Raw genomic sequence first — 14,935 nt, 5'->3', positions numbered from 1 at the left:
CAAGAATCAGAACACACTGTTTAGTTTTTTGAGGTATTGTTTTTAGCAGGAACCAAGGATTGCTCAGTTTGCATATCATGGCAAATTATAGTTACCACAAGCCAGGAAGTGGGTGAAAAAAATCAATCTGCATTTGGGAGGGGAAAAGCAAAGTCCTAAACCAGGAACCCAATAGCCATCCATAGTTTGGCTGTGATGAAGCACGTGTACTCCCTTCTTTTCATGTGGATTCTGTAAAATGGTTAGAAGGAGCTTCAATATGCTCACAGGAAACGATGGCAGGCGACTGCACCAAATAAAAGCCCCAAGGAGTTTCCACAGTCATGGTGGTGTGGTTTGGAACCTGGACCCAGCCACACAAAAGATCATGAGCCTTTATACAAATGAGGAGCAAAGCAGGAATGCCCAGCTCAACCAACCATCACTCCTGTGGAGGAGCTGCATTTATGCAAACATGCAAGACAACTCCTGTTTTAATTACAGATTTCTATAAACTGCTTCAAGTTCTCACCTTCCAAAGCATCCATTGCACTTGCCTTCCCTCTCCACATAGTTCCAAAGTCCAACAGATTTGCCATTCAAGGATGCTTCCCCCATGCATCCCTTAAAATGAGTAACCTTAATGGCAGGTGATTTCTGTTACAGAAGAAACACATTCACCATGAATGATAATAAAAAAGGGAATTTGACATTTATCCAGATAAACAGCAATCCGTGGCCTAAAGTTGTAACTTGATAATCAGGATAAATTGTACCAGGCAAATAAGAGCATTACTGATTCAGTTATTCATAATTATAAGTGAGCGGGCGGCTTAAAATAAGAAGAAAAATACAAAAATGATATCCATAGTCAACTAGGGGCACAATTCTACATTCAGGATCTGCCAGCTGAGAAGCTGCATGATTTGGAAGAAATGCTGCTAAACATATATCCTGTTATCTCTGAATGTGTGGCAATTATTGTTCATTCATCGAAGAACAGTGAGTGGAAAGCGACTTGGAAGTCAATAAAATGAACAATAATGAAGTATTACAGCACGGCTATTAATTTTTTCACCTTTATTTGTCCTCCAAGTCCACCAATAAACATGAGTGTTGATTGGTTTACATCCAGTACTGTAGCTGTCCCAGATGAGGTGGCAGTTCTCATAAAGGGCTTCTGAGAAGCGTTTGCCTCCTCTACACTCAGAGTGCCAGTTCTTCCAAACCTAATTATCACAAATAATAAGGGGATTAAAAACAGTTATGCATGCTTAACTGCCAATCTGTGTTATATACTTATCACTAAAGAAAGAACTGCAAATTTTTCTGAAATTAAAAATGGTTGCATTATACATGGTTGACAGCAGATGCTCTCATCAACCCCAATTATTTGGATGAGTTGTACTTTCCAATAAAATAATAATAATTCTCCTTTAGACAGTAATTATTTCAGGTTTATTGGTGACTGTGCAAATCTGATATTCCCCTAGGGTTCATTAATTACATGTGCTGCACACCAGTTACATCTTACCTTGTAGCATGTATTCTGTGCCATTTGTTGTTGTTAATGGAAAAGTCAGGGTATTCCAGCCTTGTTGATCCAGAGCCCATATCCCACAAAAAGGCCACCTTCCCACGTCGCATCTCCACTGCCATGAAATCAGCCTAAAAACAAGGTTGCCAAAACACTGAGAGAATGCCCATATGGCTAACGTTGGTGAATGTCAGCTACTAAAAGACAGTATTTGAAAGCATTGATCAAATCCAAATGAGACTCACTTCACATGTTAAATAAGTAGCACAGTAACACTTTACAAAGGGACGTGGGTGGCGCTGTGGGTTAAACCACAGAGCCTAGGGCTTGCCGATCAGAAGATTGGCGGTTCAAATCCCCGCTACGGGGTGAGCTCCCATTGCTGGGTCCCTGCTCCTGCCAACCTAGCAGTTCAAAAGCACGTCAAAGTGCAAGTAGATAAATAGATACCGCTCTGGCGGGAAGGTAAACGGCGTTTCCGTGCGCTGTTCTGGTTCACCAGAAGCGACTTAGTCATGCTGGCCACATGACCTGGAAGCTGTACGCTGGCTCCCTCAGCCAATAAAGTGAGATGAGCGCCGCAACCCCAGAGTCAGCCACGACTGGACCTAATGTCAGGGGTCCCTTTACCTTTACCTAACACTTTACAACATTGGCCCATATGGGAATGATTCTCTGAGGAAACTATTTGTGTCTTTTGACCTCACATTGTGGATTGGGCCATTTCAAACAAAGCAACATGACTCTGCTCAAAAAAGAGGGGCTTTAATGGGATGGAATGGCTAAAATTGGCCAAACACTGCAATAAGTAGTCACCACTTCACTTGCATATTAATCACTTGTACAAGAATACTGAAAATAAAATTGGCAATCTGAACACATGCAGATCACACTGAGTTTCGAGAAGCCAATGGTTTAATAACTCAAGACACACACACAGTGTTAAGTGCAACTTAAACACTAAAAAAACCCCCCACAAAAACCTCTATTCAGAATTTTGGGGACCATTAAACTTGCTATGTGCAAATGAAGCATTCAAGGAAAATAAAACTAACAGTGCATTTGTAAGGTGTGCCAACAATACAAAATTATCCAAGCTTAATTATCCGAAGGATTGTTTAATTGAAGATACAGCTGGTGCTCCCAGAAAGTAGTTGAAGAACCAACTGTTATTGTATAAATGCTAACCACTATACAAAACAATCCAAATTAGCTGTAAGCAATCATGAATGCTATTAATGTCAGGAACAGTATCTTTTCATGTATTTCATATATCATATGATACAAATTTAAGAACCCTTTCCTTACCACTGCTATTTGGAGTATTCAAGAGCTTACATAGATACAATATCACAGTCTCCTTTCTTGGAGGGTTTTCAACAGAGGTTGGATGGTCATCTGTCCTGCATTACAGGGGATTGGACTAGAAAACCTTCAGGGTCCTTTCCAACTCTACAGTTCTATGGTTCTAATGTGGATTAGAATCCCCATTTTACCACTGAATGTATAGAGTGACCTATCACACCCAATAGCCATCTAGTATAAAGGGACAGCTAAAAGGCTTTCCAGTAAATGACAAGAACACTTGGTCTTTGGTAAAGAGTTTCCAGCATATAAAATGAAGACTTAAGTTGCCATATAAAATGTTCTAAATCCTTCTGCTTACTTTACCACTGCTACCCAGGTAAAACAGGAGGTTATCAGGTTCAGTTGTTTTAACATTTAATGTTAATGTGTTATAGTTTGTAGACAGTATCTGGGGCTGATAAGCACGAATGCAGTCTCTTTCTGCAGACACAGCGACTTTAATCTGAAAAGAGAGGGGGGAAATAAAAGGCAAGGTTGGTATATACATTGTACATGTCTTCAGAAATGGTCTGTCAAATTTAAAATTGTTTAGGCTTGCTTCAGCCAATTAGTTTCTAGGATTGTGTCGTATTTATAGTATTAATAATCATCACCACCATCAATAATGGTGTTGTTATTAAATTATAAATGATATTAATTAATTTTAATTTTAATGATGCAACTTTGGGGCTTTATGGAGTGGCAGGGCCAGTGGCGTAGCGTGGGTTGTCAGCACCCGGGGCAAGGCAAGTAATTTGCGCCCCCTAACCCGTGGATTTGCGCCCCCTAACCCTAACCCCCAGATGTTGCGCCCGGTGCGGCCGGCCCCCCCTGCACCCCCCACGCTACGCCACTGGGCAGGGCCTTTATATATAGAAAAGCAAAAAAGAGTAAGAGAGAGAGAGAGAGAGAGAGAGAGAGAGAGAGAGAGAGAGAGAGAGAGAGAAACTGACAAAGAAGCATTTTTGTTACGTTCTGATCCAGGAATTCTAAACATAAATGGGACACCTGTTCACTGTGATCTAAGAAATTTGCTAAAGTTCTGTTTTGCCACTGTAGGGTCAAATGTTTTACAACAGCTTAGTAAGGAAATAGGTAAAATTGTTGCAGGGGACCCTTCTGCCAGCTAGTATGTCAACTGGCTATCTATGAACTACAGCACAAGGAGCAACAAGTTGACAAATGTTAATGTAACTTCACATAAAGGAAATTTCTCTAGAAACTCTGATGGATTAAGAAAACAAAGAGCTCAACATTACTAATAAGAACTACTATGGGTACAAGCTACAGAACTCCTCATGCCCTGTAAAGCTTTTCGAATTCTTTTTTCCTAACCAGTAATTTGACGCACTGCATAATAAATCACCTTTTAAACTGCAGGGAGTTCATACATAGGCGTAATGTTGTTGAAAGAAAGAAATCAAAAGTGCTACTGGATATTCCATGAGACCCTGAATTGTGGCCTGTGTCTTCATATTGCAACACACACACGTACAGTATTGATTAGGGCATTGAAGCTTAGTAGCATTTCCCCCTCCTAGACCATGTAGAAGGGAATAAGCTGCTTACAGAGGCGGCCTGTTTACGGGCTTGACTGATGAGCTCCTTAATTTCCGAGATGTTTCTGCTGAGGTTCTCTTCCAGCACTTTCAGAGGCTTCAGCCTACCAAACAGGAGGCCGGCCTGGATTTCAACTTCATTCACTTTTCTTTCAGCTGACGCTGCTGCCAAAAAAAATAGAAGTTGAGGTTTTTGAAACAGGGTGCTATTGCTTGAATTTAGAAGAAAACTGAAGGTTTTGTTGCGTTCAAGTAAAAAAATACACACCGGTACAAAATGCATATGTAATGGCCAGTTTAAAGCATTTCTTATAATTATGGCCTGTTAATTTAGGATTGCAGTTCTGAAATGCATACTTGTAATGGGAAAAGTATTTAGCAAATCTCATCTGCACACTTTTAAGAGAAGTAGTATAAACTAGCTTTAATGTAAATAAAGATAAGGAATACTTAGGTTTAAAAATTAACTCCCCTCTCACATGCAGGGACATTTCTAGGGAGCAATGAAGCAGCAAACCTACCAGCTTTTGATGAGTCGATTATAAGTTCATTGGTTTTCCGCAATGTCTCATTAACCTTAGACAATGTGAATGAAGTGTTCAGGAACTTCTCACTGAAAACCCCAGTGTGCCTTAAACCATTAAGAGCAGTTGTATTAGCAGACACAGCCAGCTCTCTTACAGCGAGAATATTTTCACTGGTATCTGAAACATATGATCAACATAAGTAGATTACCTACTTGCATTTGGGGCAGAAAACTCAGGCTCTGGGTCTTAGCTACCAGTTTTGAGGCCAAACTGGGTATGTAGGGGGTTGGACTAGATGACCCTCATGGTCCCTTCCAACTCTATGATTCTATGATGCGAGAGATAAGCAAACAAGATCCCTTAACAGACTTCTTTGTCTCTTTACAATAAAGAGCCATGCAGCCATGGAGAGTTGAGAGATTAATACTTTCCCCATGCAGTTTCCCCAACTTAAACTGCACCCACATCCCCAACAAAGCTGCTAGTTTCCTATGGATGCAAACACACAGGTACACACAGCAGAAGGTAAATATTTTAATTTATTAACATCAAGGAATGATTATGATTTAAGTAGTCATCAAGTCAATTACCTCCACTGCATTAACATTTAAATGTAGGTTTCGTTTAGTCAACAGATGTTACATTTCAATGCACCTTAATGTCCTGAATGGTAAAATGGGTTGGTTTTTAATCTTAAGAGAGACGTTGGCTCACTGAACAGTATTAAGTTAATTAGGCCATCAAAAACAGACTCAGCATCTTCTAGCAGAAAAAAATTCAGACACTGTCTACTGCAAATGGACTCGACAAGCAGTAGATGTCAAAAGTCTGTTCTTTTCCATTAAAAAATACTCTACGTTCCAAGCTATTATTATCTTAAACTAGGTAAAGTCCCTTGCTTGTTTAAAAATATAACAGAAATGCTATCATAAAGTTCTATTAGGTTGTTTGTATTATTAATAAATATTATTTAGAACAACACAATAGAGCTATTCTTTTCCTTCTCTTTCTTTTTTTTTTTTTTTTACTTATGTGAAGTTCTAAAGTTTTTAAGGCTTTTCCTAAGTCTCTTAAGGCTCTTCTTTTCATTACTGTTTCACCAGCATGCTTTCAATGAATTCAATTAAAATCTTCATTACAGCTTAAAGGTTGCAAAGGTTTTGATTTTATTTTATTTTTTTGTTTCATTTTGTTTCAGAGCTCCTGTGTCTTTACAGATGAATACCGGGCAGGATGTCAATACCTTAGCCATTGCCTGGCCTGGATATGGAGCAACGAAGAGTAAAGGCTGCCTGTTGAAATTTTCTTCCTCTGCATGTGGCAAAGTCATAGGAACCCTTCCAGGAAAAAGAAAATGTCTATCCTATATGGTACATATCCAAGAAAGTGATACACAATGAAGACCTTTTCTTCTTACATGCCATTGTCGCTTCCTCTGTTTTCAGCATTCTCAAAACGTAAAGGTATTGCTGAACTTTCCAATTAGTGATGACCAGCGGTGCTGCTCAAGTTAAATATACTTGCCTTGTATAATGAAAAGGAAGTCAAGATGGATTTCACTTACCATTTGGCAATGCAGTCAGTTGCAACAGTGAGCCATTAAACTGCTTAGCAAATCCACTAGCTTTCTCTTTAAGTTTCTCCACTTTTATGTTCATCTCATTTAATCCAGACGTAAGCCCTATGGAGGAATAAACACTTGTAATCCTGACATAGTTGGCTGCTTCCAAGGTTATCAAACTCAATGCATAGGTGCAAGGCAAGACCAGTTGTCTAATAGTCTTCCTGTCCATCTCCCTCAACATTCATCCCAAATCAGACCCCGTAGTAGAGACCACAGTATGGTAATGAGAGCAGATGTACTGTAAAAGTATGTCAGGAAAAGAAAAGGCTTTATATAGCACAAGTGAGCCAAACCGCATGCTGCAAGAGGACACACACAGCAAACATCCTGTCAAAATTCTTCCCTGTTGCCAAGTATGCTGCCAGAGGGGAAATGTGGAAGTGATTCAGGCTCATAACATGTTTCTTAAATGTTTATACTCCATGCTAATATACAGTATGTATCAGTTTTATTCTACCATTCCTGAAAGGAGCTCAGGTACATAATTATGCCCATCCCATTTGATGTTCAGAACCTGTGAGGTAGGATGGTTGCTGGTCCAAGGTCACTTTGTAATATTCATGGCTGAGTGCAGATCTCTTCAATATCCAAATCCAACACACAGTTATGGTGATCTAATTCTGATTAAATTAATGGTTGCTTTGCTCTCAATTAAGACATAAATCATAATACAGTAAGCCCAAAACTTATGCAGCATTTACTAGAGATCCCATCTAAAGCCAAAATCATGTATGGTCAGAACACATTGGGATCAATGGTGGGTGTGGTTACCGAAGTCTTTTTTCCTAGACACTGCCCCCTCCCCCCCCCACCTTTTTTAAAAATAATTTTTTGCCAAGTGTGTAAAGCTGAATGTGCACAAGCTAAATGTGCATAAATTGCAGGACTTTTCCCACACAGGTATCTGTAAGCAGAGAGTTTTGCATTCAGCATCCTTCTCAGGAACCAATTTCCCGCAAGACTTGTTCATCTTAGGTGACAACATTTCCCCACCCAACTGTGAATAAATAATTTTCTGGTTCCTCTTAAGACTGTGTACACATGTACAGTGCTTGAATGACAAACACGCTGTGGATCCACACTCACCCCTTTTGCAAACAGATGTGCAAACTTTCAAAATGAGGTGAGCAACCAACCATCTGCCAACTTTGCAGATGGATGATTCTGACAATTTTGAAGCCATTCCCTTCTCCACCAGCAGCCAGCTGATTGCTAGGCCCTTACATCAGTTATAAAGCCCTCCTCACCGGCCCACTGCCCAAAACAAAGAGCTTTTTTCAACGCAAAAAGGCCTGCATGAAAGGGACAAAAATTGATGGTAGGCTTGCAGCCAGGTCCATGTGTCACTGGGAGAGCAAATGAAGAAAAACCCCACACTGACTTCCAGTAGGATGGCTTCCATAGCTGGAGGTGATGTGGGATATAAATAATATATCTATAAAAGTCTGTATACATACATACACATCACCTGGGAAAGAGAGTAATGCAAAGGGTCAGCATTTTGTCAACGTCTGATAATTGCTGCTGGAAAGTTAAAAAACAATTCTCTCCTTTTAAAGGGAGAGGGTGTAATTGGACTTACTTCACTTGTTTTAATAACGACTATCAGTATAAGTAGTCAACATTTCATAAGCTATCCATATTTTATACTTACCTTCATACTTCTTGTGCAAACTTTTTGCTTCAGTCAAAAACTTGGAGCCAAGCTGGAGAATGTTTTTCCCAGTAGAATTAAAAGTTTCTTTTGGCTTAAAATAATCAAGTAAGGAAACATTGTTATATATGAACAAATCTATGAAAAGTATTATTTATATATATGAAAAGCCCTACAATACAATTTTTGAAAAAAAAGTATTATTTGCCAATGTATGGCCAGAATTTAAAGGATTACATTCTTATGTTTACATATTATTCTGGTTTATGTTCCTCAGTCCTAAGATTAGTTCTGCAAAGCATTTATTTCTTAGAAAGTGATGTAACAACAACAGTAGCATCAACAAAAAAATATTACTATACTGGATAGTGGAACAAAATGTGTAGAAATGGAGCATTGTGAACATATCCAGTATTTAAATGCAGTACTAACTTCCTAGGCATCCTAGATTTCACAGTTAGGCTGAAATCCTATGCCGTTGGAAGTAAATCCAATTGAACTTAGCAGAGCTTGCTTCTGAATACACAGCACAATCCTATGGATATTTACTTGTGAAGAAGTCACACTATGTTCAGTGCTGCTTATTCCCAGTTTGCACAGGACTACACTCTAACTCAGATTATTGTTATTTTTTTAATCTTTTAAGTAATTTCATAATGTGAAAAAAATAATTGATCAAGAACGCCAATTACTGTTACCAATCCAAAGTCATTCACATTCTCTTTTATGAGAATGGGTTGTGACCATGAACTAACAAATCAAACAATTACATCCAAGCTCAAATTTGCCTTTGGTTTTATCTTAGGCATGTCGGAAAAATCATATTTTTTATTTGAGGGCTAGCAATATGGTACATAGTTAAAGCTATGGTTTTCCCAGTAGTGATGTATAGAAGTGAGAGCTAGACCATAAAGAAGGCTGATCGCCGAAGAATTGATGCTTTTGAATTATGGTGCTGGAGGAGACTCTTGAGAGTCCCATGGACTGCAAGAAGATCAAACCTCTCCATTCTTAAGGTAATCAGCCCTGAGTGCTCACTGGAAGGACAGATCCTGAAGCTGAGACTCCAATACTTTGGCCACCTCATGAGAACAGAAGACTCCCTGGAAAAGACCCTGATGTTGGGAAAGATTGAGGGCACAAGGAGAAGGGGACGGCAGAGGACGAGATGGTTGGACAGTGTTCTCGATGCTACCAAGATAAGTCTGACCAAACTGTGGGATGCAGTGGAAGACAGGAGTGCCTGGCGTGCTCTGGTCCATGGGGTCACGAAGAGTAGGACACGACTAAACGACTAAACAACAACAATATGGTACATATTCTGGTTCTAGGTCAAGGGTGGTAAGCCTGCGGCCCTCCAGATGTTGGGCTACAGCTTCCATCAGGCCCAGTCTGCATGGCCAATGATGAAAACTGTAGTCCAATAACATCTGGAGAGCCAAAGGTCCCTCAGCCCCATTCTAGAGAGTGAAACATGGATTTTAGTAAGAATGCAGTGTGCTTCAGTTCTCAAAGCGGCACTTACCACATCTGTGAAAATCCTGTAGGCATCTCCTGCTAGATTCGCTGCACTTTCAACCAAACTTTTAATGGTGGAGAACGCAGAGACAGCATTTGTTGCATTCAAGGACACATTTCTAACATTCAAGAGACCACTGCGGTAGAAAGGAAAAATCCTAACTTTTTCATGTAACATTTAAGCCAATTAAAACATTGCACAATGCGGGAACATACCATATTTTGGAAACCGTTAAATAGCTTGACTATTGCACTTTAAACAGATAAATAATTTTCATGAAATAAAAAACATTATAGTGTTGCTTAAACTCTGGCAGTACATCCCCCTAATACCCAAGGCAGCCACACTAACTGAGCTTCCCTTTGCACTTTAGCTTTCATTTGGTTTACTTATTTTGTTCAGAATCCTCAACCAAGAGAACAGTCATTTAAATCCCAGTTCCTGCATCCTTGCCTTCCTTGTCCATCCTACATAGCAACTAAAACTTTAAAATGCTGACTAAATTCCAAGGGCAAAACTCAGAAGGGCATCAAGATCAGCAGGCCTATTGGGGTGACCTTATTGGTAAAGGTAGTAATATAGTCAACTCCACGCTTCAGTTCATGATGTACTCACCTGTCTAGTGCACGAGCAACTCTCTGTAACTCAGCTGCATGTTCTTCCACTCTGTAAACCAAATCCACAGCCCCCCGAGTGGACATCTGCATGACCAGGTCATCCACATGCTGCCTTAGTTTGCCATTCCATAGGACCAGTCCATCCCGGTGGATTTCTAGACTCTGAATATGCAAAATTAGTTATTGCTGAGTCATGGATAATTCACTTTAACAAATGATGACTCAAGTGTTCAGTAACTTACAGATGTAGAGTTAATTACATCTTTAGCAAGTGCAGCAGCTGCATCCACCTGTACTTTGGCTTCTCTGGTCAGCATAACAGAGAGTTCCTTCTTTTCTTGAATATTCAGCTTTGTTTGCTGTGGCATAAATGCAACGGTGGGCAAATTTAATACTTGGTAACAACAGTTATTATAGAATACGTATATCTGACATTCTATACTTAAAAGGACCACAAAAGGTTAAAAGTTGCCTCTCTCACTAATCTTAACATCAATCCATTTTTAAAGCAAATTTCCCTTAAAAGCTACTTTACAATTTCTCTTGTAAAATCAAATGACATATATTGCCAGTTTCCTTACAGTGTATTCCTTGAGGTTGCTGTTAATAAGAAAAAGCAGCCGCATGGTTTCATTTGTGTTAGTTGTAGCCTCGTTCACAAGATCCTTGGCTTCCTGAAGTCTGGTGCTGTGGTTTGATAATATGTGTTTTGCAGTTTTTTGTAATTTCTTAAATTCCTGCTGTGGTCTCCCATACTCTTTCTGGATTTGTAGCAACAAGCGTTCTGCCGCTCTAATAAATGTGGAAAGGACACCCAGTTACATAAGCTTTCTTAAAAGTAGAACAGATCAAAAGTTGTAGAAAGGTACAGTCCATTGATAAATAGTCACATCGCATTTTGGAGGGCAAAGTGAAAAAAAGATGCATGTAGTTTCCTATCACTGTGAATTATCACATACACTAGGCACACAGAATTCTCTCACTCTCCTTCACACACTCATAGACGAATTCTCACACACCAGTGAGACAGGCAGGCACACAGTCAGCATTCCCAGAAAACTCAACTCCAGGACTGGGCTGGATCTGGCTGCGAAGATCCCTCTGCAAGCTCCTAAGAAAGGTAAGGTAAAGGTAAAGGACCCCAGGACAGTTAAAGTCCAGTGGAAGGTGACTTGGGGTTGTGGTGCTCATCTCGCTTTCAGGCCGAGGAAGCCGACATTTGTCCACAGACAGCTTTCCGGGTCATGTGGCCAGCATTACTAAACCGCTTCTGGCACAACAGAACACCATGATGGAAGCCAGAGCACATCGTTTACCTTCCTGTCACAGTGGTACCTATTTATCTACTTGCACTGACGTGCTTTTGAACTACTAGCAGGAGCTACGACAGAGCAACAGTAGCTCACCCCATCACAGGGATTCAAACCGTCGACTATCTGACTGGCAGTCTCAAGAGGCTCAGTGGTTTAGACCACAGCGCCACCTGCTTTTTAGAGAAAGCTTCTCTAAAGAGCAGGCAGAGGGATTTTCTCTCTCCATCTTGGCACTAAGTACCACAGCACTAAGATCAGAGATAAAGTCTCTACCTGCTACTTAAATAAATTTTTTTATAACTACCATGTGCGAGAGCCAGAAATGTTGTAAAAATCAGGCTATTTTGTAGCAAGGAGTGGCTCATCCAGTGTGGTGGAGCTGCAGCAACAGGATCCTGGCAATGGCATTACCATGGAGGGAGGTGGTGGCAGTGAGGTCAGGGATCCACTACTGGAGCCAGTCTGGTGTGCTCATCAGTACACCAACACAGTCTGACCTCATTGCCTCTTTCTTCCTTCTTAGGCTTGCAAGCAGCAGCAATGCCAGTCCAGTGGCTATTGTTGTGGTTTTACTGAGCTCTTGGCATCTTCCTGTGTATCACTTTAAAAATATTACTGAATGCTTCCAAAACACAGTTCTTCAATTTTATTTTTAAAATGAAATAAGGCTCACTTATTTTCCAGCACTGATTCCTTTCCCAAGTTTCAAATTCAATTCCTTGCTTATAGTAGTAACAGATTAAAATAAGAGTTTCTGATTTTCTCATCAACATTATCTAGCTCATGGACCATGGAACTGTTTTAAAAATGAATATATAAATGTAAGTTATGTTTATTGTTTGATAGATAAAGATAGAAACTGTGGCTTTGTTTAAAACACAGCTGAAAATCAAATCATTTTATGCATTTAAAAAACACATATTTGTCTAGCTTGATTCAAACCTCCTAAAGTCATCATATATTAAGCTTCCATTTAAATTAATATATTGACACACTTCGGAGCCTACTGCCTGCAATTTCTTCTTTTAAAAACATATTAGATATACTTCTCTATATGTTCATTGCATATGTTAACAGAAGCATGATCAGAAACACCAGTTGGCTTACTTTAACTCAAGATTACTGTCTTGGTACATCTGCTTGAAATATCTTCCACGCATTACATCCAACATGACGGGGATCTCATCTTCCAGTTCTTGAAATGTCCTGTTTGACAAAGGGAAATCCATACCTAATGTTTCATTAAGGGATGCTGCCACTTCCCCAAGTACTAGATGAAAGAAAAAGTAAGTTACAAAAGAAGAATTGTTTTAGTACTTTGTACAAATGCACCACATATATTTTATCTTTATAAATGATTTTCACAAATAATATTTGTATTTCAGAAACATAATTACTATAGCCTACCATCAAGAATTTTACCTTTAACAGTTGCCTGTAATGTGTCGATAAATATAGCCAATTCTCGACTCTTGTTCAAGGTCCTTTCTGAAGCATCATGGAGAAGCCCTCCTCTTTCTAATATCCTAGTTAGCTAGCATAAAAGCAAATTGTGAGTTTATTTCAGTTGCTGTTAGAATAGTGGCTTCAATGGCTGAACCAAAGAATGAAGAGCGTATCTCGAATTCATACTGACTCATACAGGAAACTAACATTACTTTATGAAATGTATTTATTTGATTTTTTTTCAGATTAACTGGTTTCTATTAACCAGATCTTGCAGGAAGAATAAAAGGATCAGCAAAAGCCAATCATATATCCAAGAGAATTATCAACATGTCATTACTATTAGTCATAGTAAATCCTGACAGAATCAAATGATCAATTATTTCAAGTATTTAGTGCTATAATTTAGAAAGGGCATAGCTGGTAATGAAAAGATCCCAAATCTATGAGGGAAAACCTATAGTACAGGCAAAGCAGTTTAGTATTTTCTGGGTAAAAAAAATATCTAAGGCTAGAATCCTAATCCCCTCATTCTTGCCGCTGGAGGGGCTTATGATGCAGTGGGTGTTTCTGTCTTCTGGCCTCCACAAACTTCTGATGGAGGCTCCACTGAAGCGCCTGCCATGGCTGCATTAGGCGCAGCAGATGTGACCTGCTGTTTGTCCTGTTTCTGGCAGTGGTAGCTAGTGTAGGGCCCTAAAATGGGATGTTACACAGTGGAGCAGTGACAGAACAGAGCCAGTCATAGACCCACTGGATCAAAGGCCATACCATTCCTCAGCATAGCTGTCAACTTTCCCCTTTTTTAAAGGGAAATTCCCTTATTCTGAATAGGATTCCTCACAAGAAAAGGGAAAAGTTGACAGCTATGTTCCTCAGAGAGGCACCCAACCTGGACTCTGCGGCTATGCCAATCTGGATGACAAAAACCACACACAACCACACACCACACCTCCTGCTTTAGTTAGTGGGCCAGTTAGTTGGTGGGACCTGAAGGAGCGTCTCCACCTCCATCGTTCTGCCCGGACACTGAGGTCCAGCGCCTTCTGGCAGTTCCCTCGCTGCGAGAAGCCAAGTTACAGGGAACCAGGCAGAGGTCCTTCTCGGTAGTGACGCCTGCCCTGTGAAACGCTCTCCCACCAGATGTCAAAGAGAAAAATAACTACCAAACCTTTAGAAGACATCTAAAGGCAGCCCTGTTTAGGGAAGCTTTTAATGTTTAATAGGTTATTGTATTTTAGTGTTTTGTTGGAAGCTGCCCAGAGTGGCTGGGGGGACCCAGCCAGATGGGCGGGGTATAAATAATAAATTATTATTATATTATTATTATAGGGCTTCAGACAGTGGTTGACCTGATACTGCTACACTTAACCAGGACTTAGAACTGCTCTGCCCAGCTGCCACTTGTACTTTGATTTATAAACCAACCTAAGTAAATCCCATGGGAAACTTCTGTAGATCATTTTGAAATAAGTCTATTGAAATATCTTTGGGAATAAACAAGTAAGACTCCTACCTCTCTGTGCAGCTGGTCTGTGTCACCTGAAAGGGTTACAAGATGGTCATTCATGATTTCCGTTGAGGAGGTTGGTTCTTTCTTAGTCCAAAAAGATTCCTAGAAGAAAAAATAATATTATGTACTCAAATATATTCAGCTCAGTGTTCACGACTAGGAATGATAAACAAAGAACGTGTATCTACTGGCCATGAATTTTAATGTAGACCACTACCTTAATAGCACTTATGTGCTACTAATGCTTCCAGAGCACTCCAAAATGCCTATACGGTCACAAAAACTTCTTGATAAACGGAA

At 39.9% G+C, this 14,935-nt stretch overlaps 1 protein-coding gene across 1 annotated transcript in view; it reads right to left on the bottom strand.

Annotated features, from left to right (window-relative positions):
* LAMA1 (laminin subunit alpha 1) overlaps positions 1-14,935 on the bottom strand; it is a 92,248-nt gene that overhangs the window by 20,686 nt on the left and 56,627 nt on the right. The window contains exons 34-48 of the mRNA XM_081205509.1: positions 14,639-14,737; positions 13,099-13,210; positions 12,784-12,946; positions 10,945-11,155; positions 10,606-10,722; positions 10,362-10,525; positions 9,753-9,882; positions 8,228-8,321; positions 6,514-6,630; positions 4,944-5,126; positions 4,433-4,587; positions 3,183-3,326; positions 1,514-1,647; positions 1,058-1,208; positions 512-636 (exon numbers count right to left, since the gene is read on the bottom strand). Of these exons, the coding sequence (XP_081061635.1) occupies positions 512-636; positions 1,058-1,208; positions 1,514-1,647; positions 3,183-3,326; positions 4,433-4,587; positions 4,944-5,126; positions 6,514-6,630; positions 8,228-8,321; positions 9,753-9,882; positions 10,362-10,525; positions 10,606-10,722; positions 10,945-11,155; positions 12,784-12,946; positions 13,099-13,210; positions 14,639-14,737 (2,099 nt within the window). The remainder of the gene's footprint in view (positions 1-511; positions 637-1,057; positions 1,209-1,513; positions 1,648-3,182; positions 3,327-4,432; positions 4,588-4,943; positions 5,127-6,513; positions 6,631-8,227; positions 8,322-9,752; positions 9,883-10,361; positions 10,526-10,605; positions 10,723-10,944; positions 11,156-12,783; positions 12,947-13,098; positions 13,211-14,638; positions 14,738-14,935) is intronic.

Source organism: Podarcis bocagei, assembly GCF_964188305.1.
Source record: "Podarcis bocagei genome assembly, chromosome: 8".
Taxonomy (NCBI): domain Eukaryota; kingdom Metazoa; phylum Chordata; class Lepidosauria; order Squamata; family Lacertidae; genus Podarcis; species Podarcis bocagei.
This window is presented reverse-complemented; position numbering and strand designations above follow the sequence as displayed.